Genomic DNA, 15452 nt, shown 5'->3' on the forward strand with positions numbered 1-15452 from the left:
ATGAACACAATGCAGACAGAGTATTGATGACAGCAGATTCTTTCCTGCTTTTTCCTATCCGTGAAAATGTAAATGGGTACAGTCGAGGAACAATGCAAATGAGCCTTATCGATCCTTTCCTCATTCTTTTTAGTTATTGTAGTTAATGTGTGGGGGCAATCCAAATGGTTAATTCTTTGAGGTTGGAGAGGTATTGGAACCACCCAAGCAAACAACTCATCTTATGAATTCCTATGACTGTAATCCGGCCAAGTTTGCAATAGCCTTGCAGCAGCAGCTGTTGATCGTGTATGCCTTCACCTCCGCCATCGTCGATGGATAACTCAAGCTCTTTGCAATCGTCTCGAGGGCAGGGAGAGCTTTCAGGCGAGGGCATTCACTGATTTCAAGAGAGTGGACAGATGGGAGGGACTGAAACAACTCCACTGGCAAGTGCTCTGCATCCTCCACACTATGTATGAATGGGGAGGGAGGTCAGTGCAAGGACACATATCGAAGATACGGAGGTCAACGTCATCGTCATCCTTGACGATGATGACAATGATGGATCATGGCGTCCAGTTGCATTCCTCAAAAACTGCTTTAAACTGGACATGATATACCCATTCCTATAATATATCAAACACTATATATGTATTATATATACCTGCCAAATAAAAATTACAATACATATTTCATGGCATCAAAATATATGTATATTCCTATAATACAATATTGTGTGTCATTTTTAGATTCTATTATATATTCCATATATATCAAATCAAATATATATAAAGGTGGTGTTTTGGCTAGTTATGGATATTATCAAAAGAATGTTATTAATATATTTTGGTTTGTCGTTTAGTTGTTCAATTTTTATAATATAAAAAATATTGTCATTGCTTTCCTCATAAGGCTAATAACGAAATATTCCTTTCTCTTATAAGAAAGGTGATACATAATTAAAATGACGACGTGGCTGTGCAAAAGATGTGGTTGTCCGGTAGAACCTGATAAGGTTGACTACCCAGGGCCTTGCCTTTCGCAAAAAGAAAAATCTCCATTTGCTAGTCTCTTAGTTCAACTCGTGATGTAGATGTGTATATATATATATATATATATATATACACACACAAACAACACAATAGAAACGGTAATATAAACAAACAATATTATATAAACGAAAATTTGATTGAGGTTAAGATTATAAGATGTTAATATTATAAGAATATATATTTCCCATAATGCAAAGGACAACTTTGAAAATATTATAAACCCTTGTTCGTTAATGTTGGTTTTCAACTCTATATTTTGTTACAATATATATTAACGGTAATTCGATTACTACAATATAAAAAAATTTCCTAAATAGTAGCTCATGTATATAGTATATATTTTGTTGAGTTATATGCAAATAATATATATTTTACTACATAATTAATGATAAAAAATTTCGTCAATACATAAGTAATGACTTGATAAAGTGAGAGAGATTCGTTACTTATTTTTTATGATGTGGCGGCATGAATATTCTATTCGATTTTTATTTTCATATACTTATAGATGGTTTGTTTTTATATATTTCTTTTATATATATTTGTTCCTGCTTTCACATATGTCTTCTAATTATTAATTGTCTTCCATATATTGTTTCTTTCCTATTGTTTAAAAGTAACGTGTGTATCCCCATAATTGGGAATATCTCCTACATAAAGATCAATATGTTGTATAACAGTAAACATAAAAATAATTACTCGAGAAAATTCCATAAAAATTTATTATGTTTAATAAATATATATGTTTATAGACTTTATGATTCCAAATATGATCATCGTATTGACTTCTATAGGAGACTATTGTAACATCCAACGATTTTTTGATAATTTCTAAAGATAAATAATTTAATCGTATTATCTTCAATTGGAGATCACCATAGTATTAAAAAAGTTTTATGGTATTTTCGATTTTTTAAATTGAATATTATAACAAAAATAATTCATGAAGATTTTCTTGATAATTTTATAACAAAAAATAATTTTAAATTTAAAAAACTCAAAAAAATCGAGAAAATTCTATTCCAAAATCGAGCATTCTAAGGCCATCTAATTGGACCCACCTCATTCTTGCTTTCATATATATAGACATAGATAAGATGATTTGTCGAATTTCTGTCCAATTTTTACACAAATCAATCGCATAGAAATTGCAAACGAGATTTAATTAAAAAAAAAGGCAAGAAATAGTTAACCAGCTCTCACAAGATATGAGGAGCTGATCAACAAACGGAATGGGAAAAGTTGAGAAAAATTAAAAATTAATAAACATTTTTAACTAATAGCCTGCACATACAAACAGAGGGATTCAGCTCCACAGCAGATCAACTTAGCCTCCAATAAGATAAAGCTGCTTCAGCATCTCAGCTGGTGTCTTCAGGACCAGATCCATCGACAAGGAAGAATGAGCGACAAATGGGTGCTGCCGTCGAAGTAACTACAAAAGATTTACGTAAGTTATCAAAACTCTCCATATAAATAAAAGCATTGGCTGATGTTCATCATTGGGAATTCCATACCTTTGAAAGGTCTGAACATGAATTCGTGGTTCTTCTGCTGACAACTCGGAACGGTTGTCCCCTTTTGAGGGGAAGGATGATTGAGCTGCTAGATGCACATCTGGATGGCATCGAGAGTTCTGCAAATTCGGATTCTATCTTTGCATACCATAATCTGTCCTACACCAGAAAGAGAGAATATGAAATGGGACTCGCCCAAAAGACGGATGATATTCCAAAAGATCCAAAATGGAACAGGAACTGCAGATGGAGAGATTAATCATTTAAACTCAATGAAAAAAGGTTTAAGAGAAAAAAACCTGAACAAGACCCACACCAAGCCGGCCAAGCCAACTTGATCTGCAATGTCCCACTCCCACATATCAAAGATTAATTAATGGAGGACCCTGCTCTGTTAATCCTGTTTCGACAACCAAAATTAAGTGTAAAGATGAGAGATTGCTTGTGAAGAATACTCCAGTGTATGGATAAGCAAATTAATGTCGACATCTGATGAGGAGGGGAAATGAGGTAGAAGTATCAAAGTAGAATCGTGTATGAGTAGTTTGTGGGCAAAGCCATTTCCATAAGGCCTTGCCATTATATTTATCTCTACACAAGCATGAATTATCCTCATCTATAATTTCATTCTATTCATTCAATTCACAGTTCCAGATGACAACCTAGAGATCTTTAAGGTATACCAGCCTGTCGGATGACCGAGCTTGGGATGAGACAGGCAGCTAGTTTCTTTGGCTCGCTAGGTTGCCTTAGGTGGAGCTTCAGTGAAAATCAGAGAGATCATGACAGCAGGTTCTCTAAGGTTCAAAAAGACACTGCATCAAAAAGACAACGAGTTGGTGGGCGACATTGCAATGGCTAAATTTTGTGTGAACCCGCATAGAAGAAGTTAAGGAGAAAACTCTAAACAAACCCCAAATTGCGCCCACCAAACAACTTCTCTCTAAAACATCCCAAAAGTAAGAGGTTAATCTAGGGGAACCTGTCACCGATCCCAAATCAATCTCCCTCTTACTGACCTGTTCAAGCCTCTATGAACCATCCCGTAATGCAGGCTCCATGCAGTGTCTATCAGGTCTTTCAAATTCTGATTGAGCGTCCATTAATATATTCCCTGCAAGACCAATATCCCGTTAATGATGACCGCAACATAGAATAGGATGAAAATTGACATATATAGTAATGTTGTTACATGAAGGCATGTTGAGTATATATATATATATATATTACAGTTAGGAGACAACTGATGGGATGGGTGCGCTAGTGCCTTGCCATCAGACCGGCTGCATTGACGAGGAACAATGAGTGCCGGCGAAATAAAGTGCAGAAAGCATGGAAAGAACGTAGCTTGGGAGATTACACAATTTGTCCCCGAGAACATCTCTCCATGCATCCGGCCACCTAACAAGTGACAAAGCCTTTCCATCTGTCCGAAAATAAAGGACAAAAAATGATAAGATTATTTCTTTCTACTGACCATGTTAACATCGTGGGATGAGAAAATCTTAATGAAAAGAAATAAGAGGAGACAGAAGAACAAGAAGAAGAAATTTTAAGATAAAATTTATCCAACCTCTTCACATATGCTGAAGTTCGGAAGTTGGTACAACAAAATCAGTAATTCATCAGTCCCTCTTCCAGAAACTCGACTTCAGAAGATGGATTTGTGAGCTTCAGATAAAAATGATCTCGACAGCTTACAGAAAGTAACATACGTCCTGTTTAAATTTGAGGAAACTGAGGGAAGAAGAACGGACCATGAGTCAGAAAAATTGGTACCTCGATTACTCGTTAAATATCAAAGAAGTCTTATAACTTGCCATTTGCAAATGTAGGATATATACCTGGAGCGGATTGGAATTAGGACGAGCTTCATTGATCGAAGTTATTAAATGAGACATTTAAACTTCCTCCTCTTGACAAAAGTACTAAACCGCATCAGTCAGATCATTCAGCAGTAAAGAGCTTTTTAGCCAAACACCGGAAGTAGAAGGAGAGGAAAAGGCCCTTCATATTTCCTGCAGATTGAGGTTTGCCAGAACTTTAGGAAAAAAACAATGGAATTAAACTCAATTCAGTAACAGAACAATGAGCGAATGCAATGCGAAGAGAGTATTGACGACATGACAGTAGATTCTTTCCAGCCTTTTTTCTATCCGTAAAAATGTAAATGGGCATTGACGAGGAAAGAATTTGTGGTGCAGGAAGGAGAAACTCAGATCAGATGTGACAGGGATCAACAATCTAATCGCCAAGATCTACATTCGAACTCTCCATGAAGCAACGCAAATTAGTCTTATCGATCCTTTACCAGATAACATGTGTTAAGGAAGGAAGCATTGGTTAAACAGGTGAGTGAGAAATGTACAAATATTTAAGCAAGAACCATAAAATTGAGAGTGAGAAATCATTGACCTATGGAGCCCAGCCCCTGCCCCCATCTATGTCCGGGATGTGAGAAATCTTAGGCCAGTCCTCTCCGATGTCCCTTCTGCACCTTCTTCTCAGCTTTTCCCCGGAATTAGAAATCTCAAGACGTTTGAGTGAGGTAAGCTGTGGAAACCACTCGGGAAAAGCCTTCAGATTCCAGCAAGATCTGATTTTTAAGCTTTCGAGGTTGGTGAGGTGCTGAATCCACCATGGGAGAGTCTCCATTTTATCAATCCGCAAGAATTCCAACTCTCGGAGTTTATAAGCTGGTCCTTCAGGCATGTCTTCTTGATATCCTGACTCCCCGGTTGATAAGTCAAGATCACGACAGCGATATATCCCCAACGACTCGAGGGCAGTTAGGCATCGGAGGATCGCCCACACAGGGGGAGCTTTCAAGAGAGGGCAATCCATGATTGCAAGAGACTGGAGAGACGGGAGGGACTGAAGCAACTCCGGTAAGTGCTCTAAGTCCTCCACTTCAGAAATCGTGAGGCCGGTCGGTGCGAGGAGAGATATAGAAGATGGGGAGATCAACCTGGCCATCATCCTCGACGACGATGCTGAAGCATAGCATGGCGTATGTTTACATTCCTCAAAAGCTGCTTTATAATTCTGGATGAGGTCAGACGCAGCTCTTGACCCTGCATGTATGAGAATCTTCGGCATCGCAATCTGGTGACCTTGACCTTGTCAGAGAACACGGGGAGCATCAATAAAGAATCATCATCATCCTCCTCAGTAGCTTCTTCCTCTTGTTCAATTCTACTGCTGCTCCTGCTCCTCTCCCATCCCCTAAATTTAGGCAAACTCTCCAGCCATATTTCTTCCAAGGATGGAAAGGAATTAGACTGCGGCGTCCCACTCTCACTCTCCGACAATTTTATCCACTGAAAATTACTCAAATAACTTAAGTGGATTCCTTTGAGTGAAGGCAGCTGGTCTAGAGGTGGTAGACGCACGCACTTCTCACAATCAAAAAACCTAATTTCGACTAGTTTATGAAGTTGAGAAATCCAGGATGAAGGCCGGACACCATGGTATCCTTGTATTGACAATTTCTTTAGATCTGGATGGGGCCGAAATCTTTCTAAAACTTCTACTGCATCAGCCTCCGTAGCTTGTAAAAGGTGCCAGCTCAGCGTCAGTGATTGGAGAGCTAACTTCTCAATTGAGAAGGAAGCTCCCAGCCCGCTCGGAACAATTCTTTCCAAGCATCGGATAGTTAATTCTTTCCTCAATCCAGTAAGTTTGCTCAACTCATTCAACCCTGCAGCAGCATCTCGAATCGAATCCTTCCCCACCGCAAATGCACCTAGCATTTGCAGATTAGTCAACTTCCCAATCCCCCTTGGCATATGTGTTAACTCACCACAGTCACTCACATCAAGCTGCCTCAAATTAACCAACTTCGTCAGGCCTCTGGGTAATCTCTCTAGATCACAACAACCTCTAAGATTAAGCGTCTCTAGATTGCACAACCCGCTTATAGAGCTCGGAAGATACTGAAAAGGATTCCATGATAGATCGAGGCTCCTCAAATGCTTCAGTTTACAGATTGAACCGGATATCTCGTTTATGCGTGCATTACGAATACGTAGCGCTCGTAGGTTTCTGAAACATGAAACATCCAAATAAATATCAGTGCGGTTTATCTTGTTGGTGAAAAGCAGTGACCTTATTCTTCTGTCTTTCTCAACACATCCAGATCATTGGTGGATACGTGGCGAGCTCCTCGTGGTAACTTTTTCTCATGGGAGCTATCAATGGTGATGCAATTATCTCCTGCAACCGACTCTGCGAGGTCATGCATCAAATCATGCATTTTGCATCTCACAATGTTGCCACAAAGGATCTTCTTCTATGTCCTGGAAAAAGGATCTCGAAAGCAGCTCCATAAAATAATCATGGCCGACTTCTTCGAGCTGGGTCTTCCTATTGCCCAGGGGTTTGATAAATCCCTGTGCCATCCAAAGATGAATGAGCTCTGATGTGTCTAGCTCGTAATCCTTTGGAAACAAGCAGCAGTAAGCAAAGCACTGCTTCAAATGTGATGGCAAAAAAATCATAGCTTAGCTTTAGCGATGGTACGATATCACCTTCCTCCTGATTTATTCTCGATAATTCATTATTCTTGAATCTCAACCAGTCTTCCTCCGTATTTCTCAAAGATACCAACAGTCGCCCAATCGTCCTTATTGCAAGGGGAACTCCACCACACTTCTTCAGAATTTCTTTTGCGATCTCTTCTAAGTTCTGAGTTTTCCACTCGTATTCTTGCTTCCCTGCCATTCGCATTAGCAAATCGAGCGACTGATCCTCAGGTAAGCCCCCCCTCAACTCATGACATGTTGTTGGTGTCATAGTTTTGACCACGCTACGATGGCGAGTGGTCACTAGTATTTTACTGCCTTTTGCACCATTCATAAGAGATCCTTCAAGGTCCAACCATTTAGAGCGATTGTCGTTCCATACATCATCTAACACAAGTAAAAACTTCTTCCCATCGAGCTCTTCTCTACCTATCTTCCTCACAATCTCCTCCGCATCGAAATTTGTGGACACACAAACCCAAAGCTTAACAGAGAAATATTCCTTAATGCTGTCATTGTTGAATACCTGTCTTGCTAAAGTTGTTTTCCCGAGGCCTCCAATCCCCACTATAGGTAGGATAGATACATTCTCCTCAAAATCAGGATTGAGTAAAAACTTGATGACTTCTTTTATGTCTTCATCTCTTCCAACCACATATCGTTCATGCTTGTAAGGATCCGTTTCCGACCTAGGTTGGTTCTCCACCAAAATTCCAAGGGTATTACCATTATCTACCTCGGCCTTATAAGCAGACCTATCACTGTTAATGGCATCGATCCTCTCTCTAATCTTCTTGACTCGATGTGCCATCGTGCTGGCATAAACAAGCTGATTAGAAGAGGAGAGAAAGATACGCACCTCATTCAGAACTCGCTTAACTTCTCCCACCACTCTCGGACGACGGAGGGCTTCAGTGGAGAAGTCATCCAACAGATCGTCAGCATCGTAAACCACAACTTTCAGCTTCTGAAGCCAGTCTTTCACGTCCTCAGACTCGATACGTCTCCTTTCAGCCTCACGAAGCAGAGCAGCAATAGCAGAGACAGTGTCCTGGAGTTTCTCGAGCTCGCGTTTGACACCGCATGCTAACCCAATCTCCTGGGCGATGAGGGAAACGAGATGCTCGGTGATGGAATCCACGATGCTCCCGAGGATCAGTTCAGCCATGGTTTCTATCAGCCTGGACAAAGAGATCGAGAATGGGGCTTGACAGAGGAAGACTTGGACTCTGAATAATATGGGTACATCTGAGATGTACCAATTACTTTTTATAAAAGAAAAAGGAAAGAGAAAAATGAAAAGGAAAACGAAAAAGTTAAAGGAAAGATAAATATATATTTAATTGGGTATGGCTTTCGCGCGTGCAGTCACTGTTGCGAGTTTCGAAGTGCTTTGGACAGTGCAGACAGATAACGGGCGGCAATTTTGTCTTGTACTTCTACTATGGTAATAAAATACATTATACATCATCTCAGGCATAAGTATATTTCTCCAGTATTTTATTATTTATATAATATGACATGATTTTTGTTTATTATTTTATATTCGTTATTATATTATTAAATTAATGTTAATTTTTCTTCATACCGAAGAAAAAAGAATATTACTTATGTTAATTACTACATGATAGCTCTTTTTACGATCCCCTGCATGTTCAGATATAATAATAGAAATTGACTTATCATTTTGTTCTTGTTATATTTTAATTCATGTTTGATAATTCGATTGAACTTTTTATTTAATAGTTAGTTATATTGTCCTAACAGTCCTCCAATAACTGTGCTTGATGCATGCATTCGCAACGAAATATATTGCATTAGTTGAATCGAATAACTAACGTATTATATATGAAGCATAAATTATTAATTTTAGTATGAATATATATCTGATAAATATATATTATTTTTAACCAGATGGTAGAAATTAGGAAGGGCTTTTTTTTACAGCACACGGCTTCTGAAAAGCACTTTTGCTGTACATAGGATTATCCAGTTTCTCATTCTCGCGTGTGCCCTTACACCAATATCACCCGTATGGATAATCGCCACGTGGAGAATCCTGTGGGGCCACCTCATGCAAACGGTCGCGATTGAGTTGAATTCCTCGTCAATGTGCTCTGTACCGTTAACTCTGACCATGGAATAATGCCGTCAGCGTCTCGTGACTTCAGCTTCTTTAAAGACTTTCAACTCTTTTCAAGCATAGTATTCGAAAGTTCAGTGTGCTATCCATTCAAGACTGTCGGGTTAAAACTCTCCCAATTAAATAATATTTAATCAATTCTCGGCTTGCCCAGTTCCTCCCCCCGGGGACAAAATAATCTCCTCGGGAATTTTGGGAACGACGAGGAATATCCATTGATGGGTTTCCTTCGACCGTAACTGATAAAGGGTTGCTTGTCCTGCCGTTACTTTTCCCACTGAATATCCCGATCTCATTTTGTCGACTCGAAGCTCAGTCAGCTCACCATTTTTGTTTGGGCAAAAAAGAAACGCAAGGAAATGGGTCATGGGAGCTCCAAAGAGACCAATTCGACACCTTCTTCCCGCACTTCCCGGTTCCGCAACTGGCTCTGCCACCCCCACCGCCACCTTATGCACCGCCTCAGCCGACATGGCAGCAGCGGCAGCTCCGTCAACACCTTCGCCGAGGACTTCGCCGGGATAGCTCTGCTCACTTTACGTTCAGTAACTGCTTTCACATTCTGGAATGGCTTCGACACTAGGACTCATTCATAAAGCAGCCCACCTTTTTTTTATCATGTACAGTAGAAGAGATTCATGGCCTCAAGTACTCGGACGGACTGCTGTTTCTGAAGACATGTTTTAGCATCTGATCTTTCTTGAAAAAGCTTCCGATGTTAATGCAAGTATTCCCTCCTACCCAGTACTTTCATTTGTAAGATTACTTTTCCTGCTATCCAGTACTGGTGATGTGCATGCCCTCAAGTTGGTGACTTGTCATGAAACACTAATCTTGATTCGGTGATCATGCGCATCACTGATCTGGAACTCCAAGAAATGCTCTGAATTTGTCTCAACTTCCTCTCTAAATCCCTTGAATGGATCAGACCCATAGAAAAATCGAGACCTTCACGTGTGCTTTAGCATCCCGAAATAGACAGCTTCCTGATGCTGCGTTGCCTATTGGATCATTTAAAAGTCAATTTGTGACACATCACGGAGCTGAAAGTAACATTCCACCCGTGTTGGTGACTCACTCCTCATTGATTGATGGCATGCTGAGGACAGTGGGTAGGAGAAGCATGAGTTTAGCAACAGAGGAAGTGTGGCTACGGAATTTCTGGCATACTTTGTTGGTATGGACGATGGCATGCTCAGGTTCTTCTACATAATTCTATCTGATGTTTCTCCGAGTCCAAGTTGGTGAATTTAGACTATGTAGATTCAAAAAAGAGCAGAAGCAGACCATTGCTTGTCCATGAAACAGCAATTCAAGATCTCAATTATAACAGAATCTGCTCGACCTTTATCACATGCACTGAAGAGGAAAATGAACCTTTCTTCTATTAATGTTTGTGTTCGCCGCATCTCCTATGGGAAGATCCACTCCATTGGCAGAAGCAGAGGTGGAGGTGAAGCCGAGGGAGGGTCGAAACAAGTCGAGGCGGAGCTGCAGGGGGCTCTGGCCAACCTGGAGAGGCAGAAGGACGAGACCACGTGAAGGCCTTCAGCTCCTAGACTAAACTTAAAGCCCCAATGTCTGTAATTTGTGTTTCCCCGACTAGATATTCAGTTAGTGTTATCCATTCACACTATAGATAAATAAAAATCAATCAGAATATTTGCAAGTGGAGAATTTTTGGGGACGATATTAATTTTTCACTTATAAGCATTTTGATTATGTTATTCATTCACAATATTTGCTCGTGTCTTTCAAGATCTCAATGTGTGTAATCATTTCAGTATGTACCATGGTGTCTAGAAGCCCAATGGGCCCTAACTAATCAAGTTCCGGCCGGATCGGTCCACTAACGGGTAAAGCTTTTCAGTCAAGGATTTTCTCAATTCACAAGACTTGAGCCCAAGGTCTTATTTAAGGGGAACAAATGCTGAATCGCTTGAACCAACCCTTACTGGAAATGATGAATAATTTCCATAAAAGTGAATTGATTTAAGATATCATTATTTAATTTATTCTTCCCTTAAATAAAATTTTGAATTTAAGTCTTGTAAATTAAAAAAATTTAAATCAAGAAATCCTTACCTTTTTAGGGGGTCGATTGGGCTTGATCCATTTGTCGGAATTTATAGGGCTTCTCAATATTAAGTGGTGTATATTGAAAAAAAAAAAAAAGAAAGAAGAAAAGTTTTATGTCACCCCTTTGCTGCTTATCCTTGCTCTCGGATTAAGTTAGGATTCCGGAATTCCGTATCGAAATAATTACTGATTCTTTATGGCCAATAGGAAATTACTGATTAAGAAAATGATTTCTCATGAAATATATATTGTTAACGGCTATTTATAGCTCCATATATCCACATTCTAGAGACCTATCCAAAAAAAAAAAAAGCCACACTGTAGAGACCCCGAACATCATTATAATATCGAAAAAAATAATATGTAGAATTCTATTGCCTCTTCAGTTAATGTTACTTCCTAGCATGTACTTCAGTACTATAAGCACATAAGAAAAGTAACTAAATATTAGGTTTTAGATAATAAACTCTTACTCATCCGATAAAATTCACTTTTTAGAATAGAATAGACAGTTGCATCACAACTTTCACAATAAGAAAGTGAGGATTGGTCCATTATTTTGATCACTTCCTTATGTATTAAACAAAACAGTATAGCACTCGAATATCCAACCTGTTTATTGAAAAAAAAGAGAGAAAGAAGTAGAAAATGAACCTTATAGATTGAATGTTATATCTTTTTATCCGAGATATCTATCAGAACTGCTGCATTATAGTCCACTCAAAATGGTATACTAACGCATCCAACTCAAAATAGCACGCGGTGAGTTGCAAAGGACCTCTTAATCACTAAATTAAAGTCACTTAATAGTAATTCAAGAATCGAGTAATTGATGGATCTAGGAATTTTAGGAATTTTGTCCAAGGGGCGAAGTCGAAAGGAGTTTTGTATCATAAAATTAAGAGGGGCAAAATATGATAATTCCATCAAAAAATGATAAATCGATAAAATTAAATAAAAACTTTGTAACTTTTCCGAGTCTCGGGGGAGTGCCCCCGGCGCCCCCCATTCAATCCATGCAAGTATACTAATGGCGGATTATTCCTAACCACGAACGGGATGGTTTCTCTACTACCCTATGGACAAACGGAAAGAAAATTCTATATGATGGCAAGGATTTGGATGATATTTTTTTCCCCGATTACAGGGGAGGCCTATAGACATAGTAAAAGGTGGATGACATTTTCATAATCCTTACCATTACAATAATCCACGCTCTTAGCATGCTTCAAGCTGGGGCCTGGGCTTGGGCCTGGCCTGATCCCATTTTCATTTAAGGATGCACTATTAACTTAATTTTGTGTCCGGAAAAGATTAAAAAAAAAAAGCCTAATACCATTTGAATAAGAAAACCTGGTCAATGAGGGTCCCAAGGACATAGAGTTTCTTGATTAAAAGAAAAAAAAAATCTTAGGACGGACTGCAGAGTTGATCAGCTGTCCAACTAGTTTCATGCAAATATTGAAATATATATGCCGACCATAATATAATAATATCGCCATGCATGAAATTCTGTGAGAAGGTAAAAATAAAAAAAACCTCATGACATGGGCTTTTGAATTAATTACGCTCGAGTTGTACTGAGCTTATAGAACTTACCCTGGACTACAAAGATAGACACACGATTGAGCTCGCAAACTACTCATATTCTGAGAGCAAGTGAGGCTTGAGCTCGACTCACTCCACTAAGAAGCTTGACATGAGCTCAACGAGACCAAGACCTTATCGAGCTTCCAGTCAATTTCGTGTATCTGCGAGGAGGCTTGGTTACATCGTTAATTACCTATGAGAGACTGTATCTGCAGAGCGTGGAGGTTCAATGGACCACATTGTTGACCTTTGGAGCTAGTGAAAGGGCAAGATCTAGAACACGGTCATGAAATTTTGTAATAAGAAAGTAAATTCTCGTAACATGGGCTTCTGTTACGTATTTTCAGAGGACAGAACGTGAAAAAGAGCATATTACAGAAGAAATGATATTCATCAAGTGTACTATAAGAATATATTATTTATTGACCACCATCATATATGATATATTATCTTAAAAACTTCATGTGTGAATGACATATATTAAAATAACGAGGTAACATAAATAAAAGCTCGATTCACTCTGCAATGAAATTCCAACAGAATTATGGAAACACATGTATCGTCGGCTGAGGTTCCTCGAAAGACATTAATATAGGAAAGCAATAAAAATAAATATCATACGTGTTTGTCTATATATGCCTGTCTATGTATACCTGTGTGGGCATTTGAGCAGTCTGCAATTGATAGCTAGATGATTTATGACTGAAATATGAAACCCTATAGTTTGCAAATTGATTCATCAAGGAAGAGGACATCGCTAATAATGTGATTTATTAGTATGACTGCTTAATCAAGTCATTTGATCATTGGAGACTACGTCCATAACAAAAATGTATGACATATAAACTCTAATAATGTTCAGTTCATTTTCCAACCAAACAACAATCATGGTCAAATAAAACAATATATATACATATAATGCAAATTCAAACAATTATTTGTATTTTGTAAGATATTAGCTATTGTCATATATATCTGTATGTAATGATGGGCAGATATGTGCGCACCTGATACGTGTTAATATTTAAATTTCCAGGAGAAAATCTTGGCATATCATACCAAGACAATCTCAAGCAGTTTGGACGTATAGCTAGATCCAGTAAACGTATATATACATTTTTATTTCCTTTTCTGAACACACACACACACATATATATAAGTGCATTATCCAAATCAATAGTTCACTGAAAAAAAAAATCAATGATTAACAAGCTATTTGTTAAATGATAGGCAATACTATCTTTTCTAAGAAAGGAAAAAATCTTACATGATCCTACATCTCTTTGACGTGATGAGTAAGAATTAATAAGATTTCTTCTATGAATAATAATTGTGGCAGAGTGAGTAGCACTAATTTCTTAATTTCATGCACTTTAATTGATGTTTTCTCACATCACGTGGCGAAGTAGGATTTCTCAATGATAAGTCAAGTCAAGAGGTCCATCGAAAAAAGAAATCGGTCCATTGCAATGAACAGTCTGTAGGAAAATAAATTATCCGTAATAAGTAACAAATTGAACGAAAACTTCGAATAGCAAGATGGATAAATAGAATGCTATAAAATTAAATGAATTTCACTAGTATAAGAACTTGAAAATTCAAACTGATACAAAGACGAAATCGGAAGATCGGAAGACACGAGAAAGTCAAATCCTGTGTATCACACAAACCCCTTGAAACATATTTGTCCCCTTAGGGCGTGCTCAAGGTCACGTGGATGTCTATTTTCCAGGATAAAACGGTATCGAATGCAGCTAGCAACATGAGTTATCCGCATCCCAGTGAACCAGAAAATGAGGTTGAACACTCTAACTTAACTATTCAATTCTCTTCTATTTTAAGAAATGAGGGGGAATTTACAATTTATAGACAATCGATGGTGTCCTTTCAATTCTTTGCACCCGTTCAACTCATAATAATTAATGGTGTTCTTTCAATTCCTTGCACCCGTTCAATTGATAACAATTGATGGTGTCCTTTCAATTCCTTATACCCGTTCAATTGATAACAATTGATGTTGTCCTTTCAATTCCACAAACCACCATTCAATACATTCATTTCATTAATGAGAAACAATTTCTCATTCACCAATGCCATTATTTTCCAATAATCCCCCACATGAATGAAAATTATTTTTTTTAACTCACTGAAAGTGTTCAATAGTTGAACCATGTATAGGATAGGTAGGTATCACCACCTTTGAACCCTCCCTTGTGAAATGCATGTACTTTACTAGCTGTCCAGTAGACATGATGTCCTTGAACTGTCTTGCTATTTTGTGTAAAGATAACACACACCTCACATAGGAATCAACTAACTTCCCTTCGATTCTCACTGTTGTGTCCATTTTGGCCATGGAACACCATCCTAGTTCTGCGAGAGTTTCTGAAGAATTAAGTCCATAGAAATTCTCTTCTGAAGCAGCCCCATTGCTCTCTCACATAGGTGATTTCACATATCATTAAAGCAATTTATAGTGCTAGCCTTATTCGTTTGTCACTGTTTCATCAAGGAATGGTCCAGGGATTTTCTCCCCTGCAGTGATTTAATTTCGGTTCTATAACTT

At 38.3% G+C, this 15452-nt stretch overlaps 2 protein-coding genes across 16 annotated transcripts; both read right to left on the reverse strand.

The window, feature by feature from the left end:
* Positions 1–2064: 2064 nt before the first annotated feature.
* LOC116196131 (putative disease resistance protein RGA3) lies at positions 2065–8324 on the reverse strand. Of its 15 annotated transcripts, none has more exons than XM_031525708.1 (10): positions 4967–8324; positions 4396–4569; positions 4125–4288; positions 3912–3977; positions 3796–3834; positions 3571–3665; positions 3235–3366; positions 2851–2951; positions 2552–2705; positions 2065–2469 (listed from the first exon to the last, which is right to left on the reverse strand). In XM_031525708.1, exon 1 carries the CDS (start codon positions 8240–8242, stop codon positions 6917–6919), a length of 1326 nt encoding a protein of 441 aa, XP_031381568.1. In that variant the 5' UTR covers positions 8243–8324; the 3' UTR covers positions 2065–2469; positions 2552–2705; positions 2851–2951; positions 3235–3366; positions 3571–3665; positions 3796–3834; positions 3912–3977; positions 4125–4288; positions 4396–4569; positions 4967–6916. The 15 variants fall into 15 exon arrangements, with proteins under 15 accessions (XP_031381568.1, XP_031381562.1, XP_031381567.1 ...); XM_031525702.1 differs by having other exon boundaries at positions 3782–3834; XM_031525707.1 differs by having other exon boundaries at positions 3744–3834.
* Positions 4967–6339, reverse strand: LOC116197528 (putative disease resistance protein RGA4). The gene is made up of 2 exons (XM_031527697.1): positions 5613–6339; positions 4967–5544 (listed from the first exon to the last, which is right to left on the reverse strand). Exons 1-2 carry the CDS (start codon positions 6337–6339, stop codon positions 4967–4969), a joined length of 1305 nt encoding a protein of 434 aa, XP_031383557.1.
* Positions 8325–15452: the final 7128 nt, after the last annotated feature.

Source organism: Punica granatum, chromosome 2 (genome assembly GCF_007655135.1).
Source record: "Punica granatum isolate Tunisia-2019 chromosome 2, ASM765513v2, whole genome shotgun sequence".
Taxonomy (NCBI): Eukaryota; Viridiplantae; Streptophyta; class Magnoliopsida; order Myrtales; family Lythraceae; genus Punica; species Punica granatum.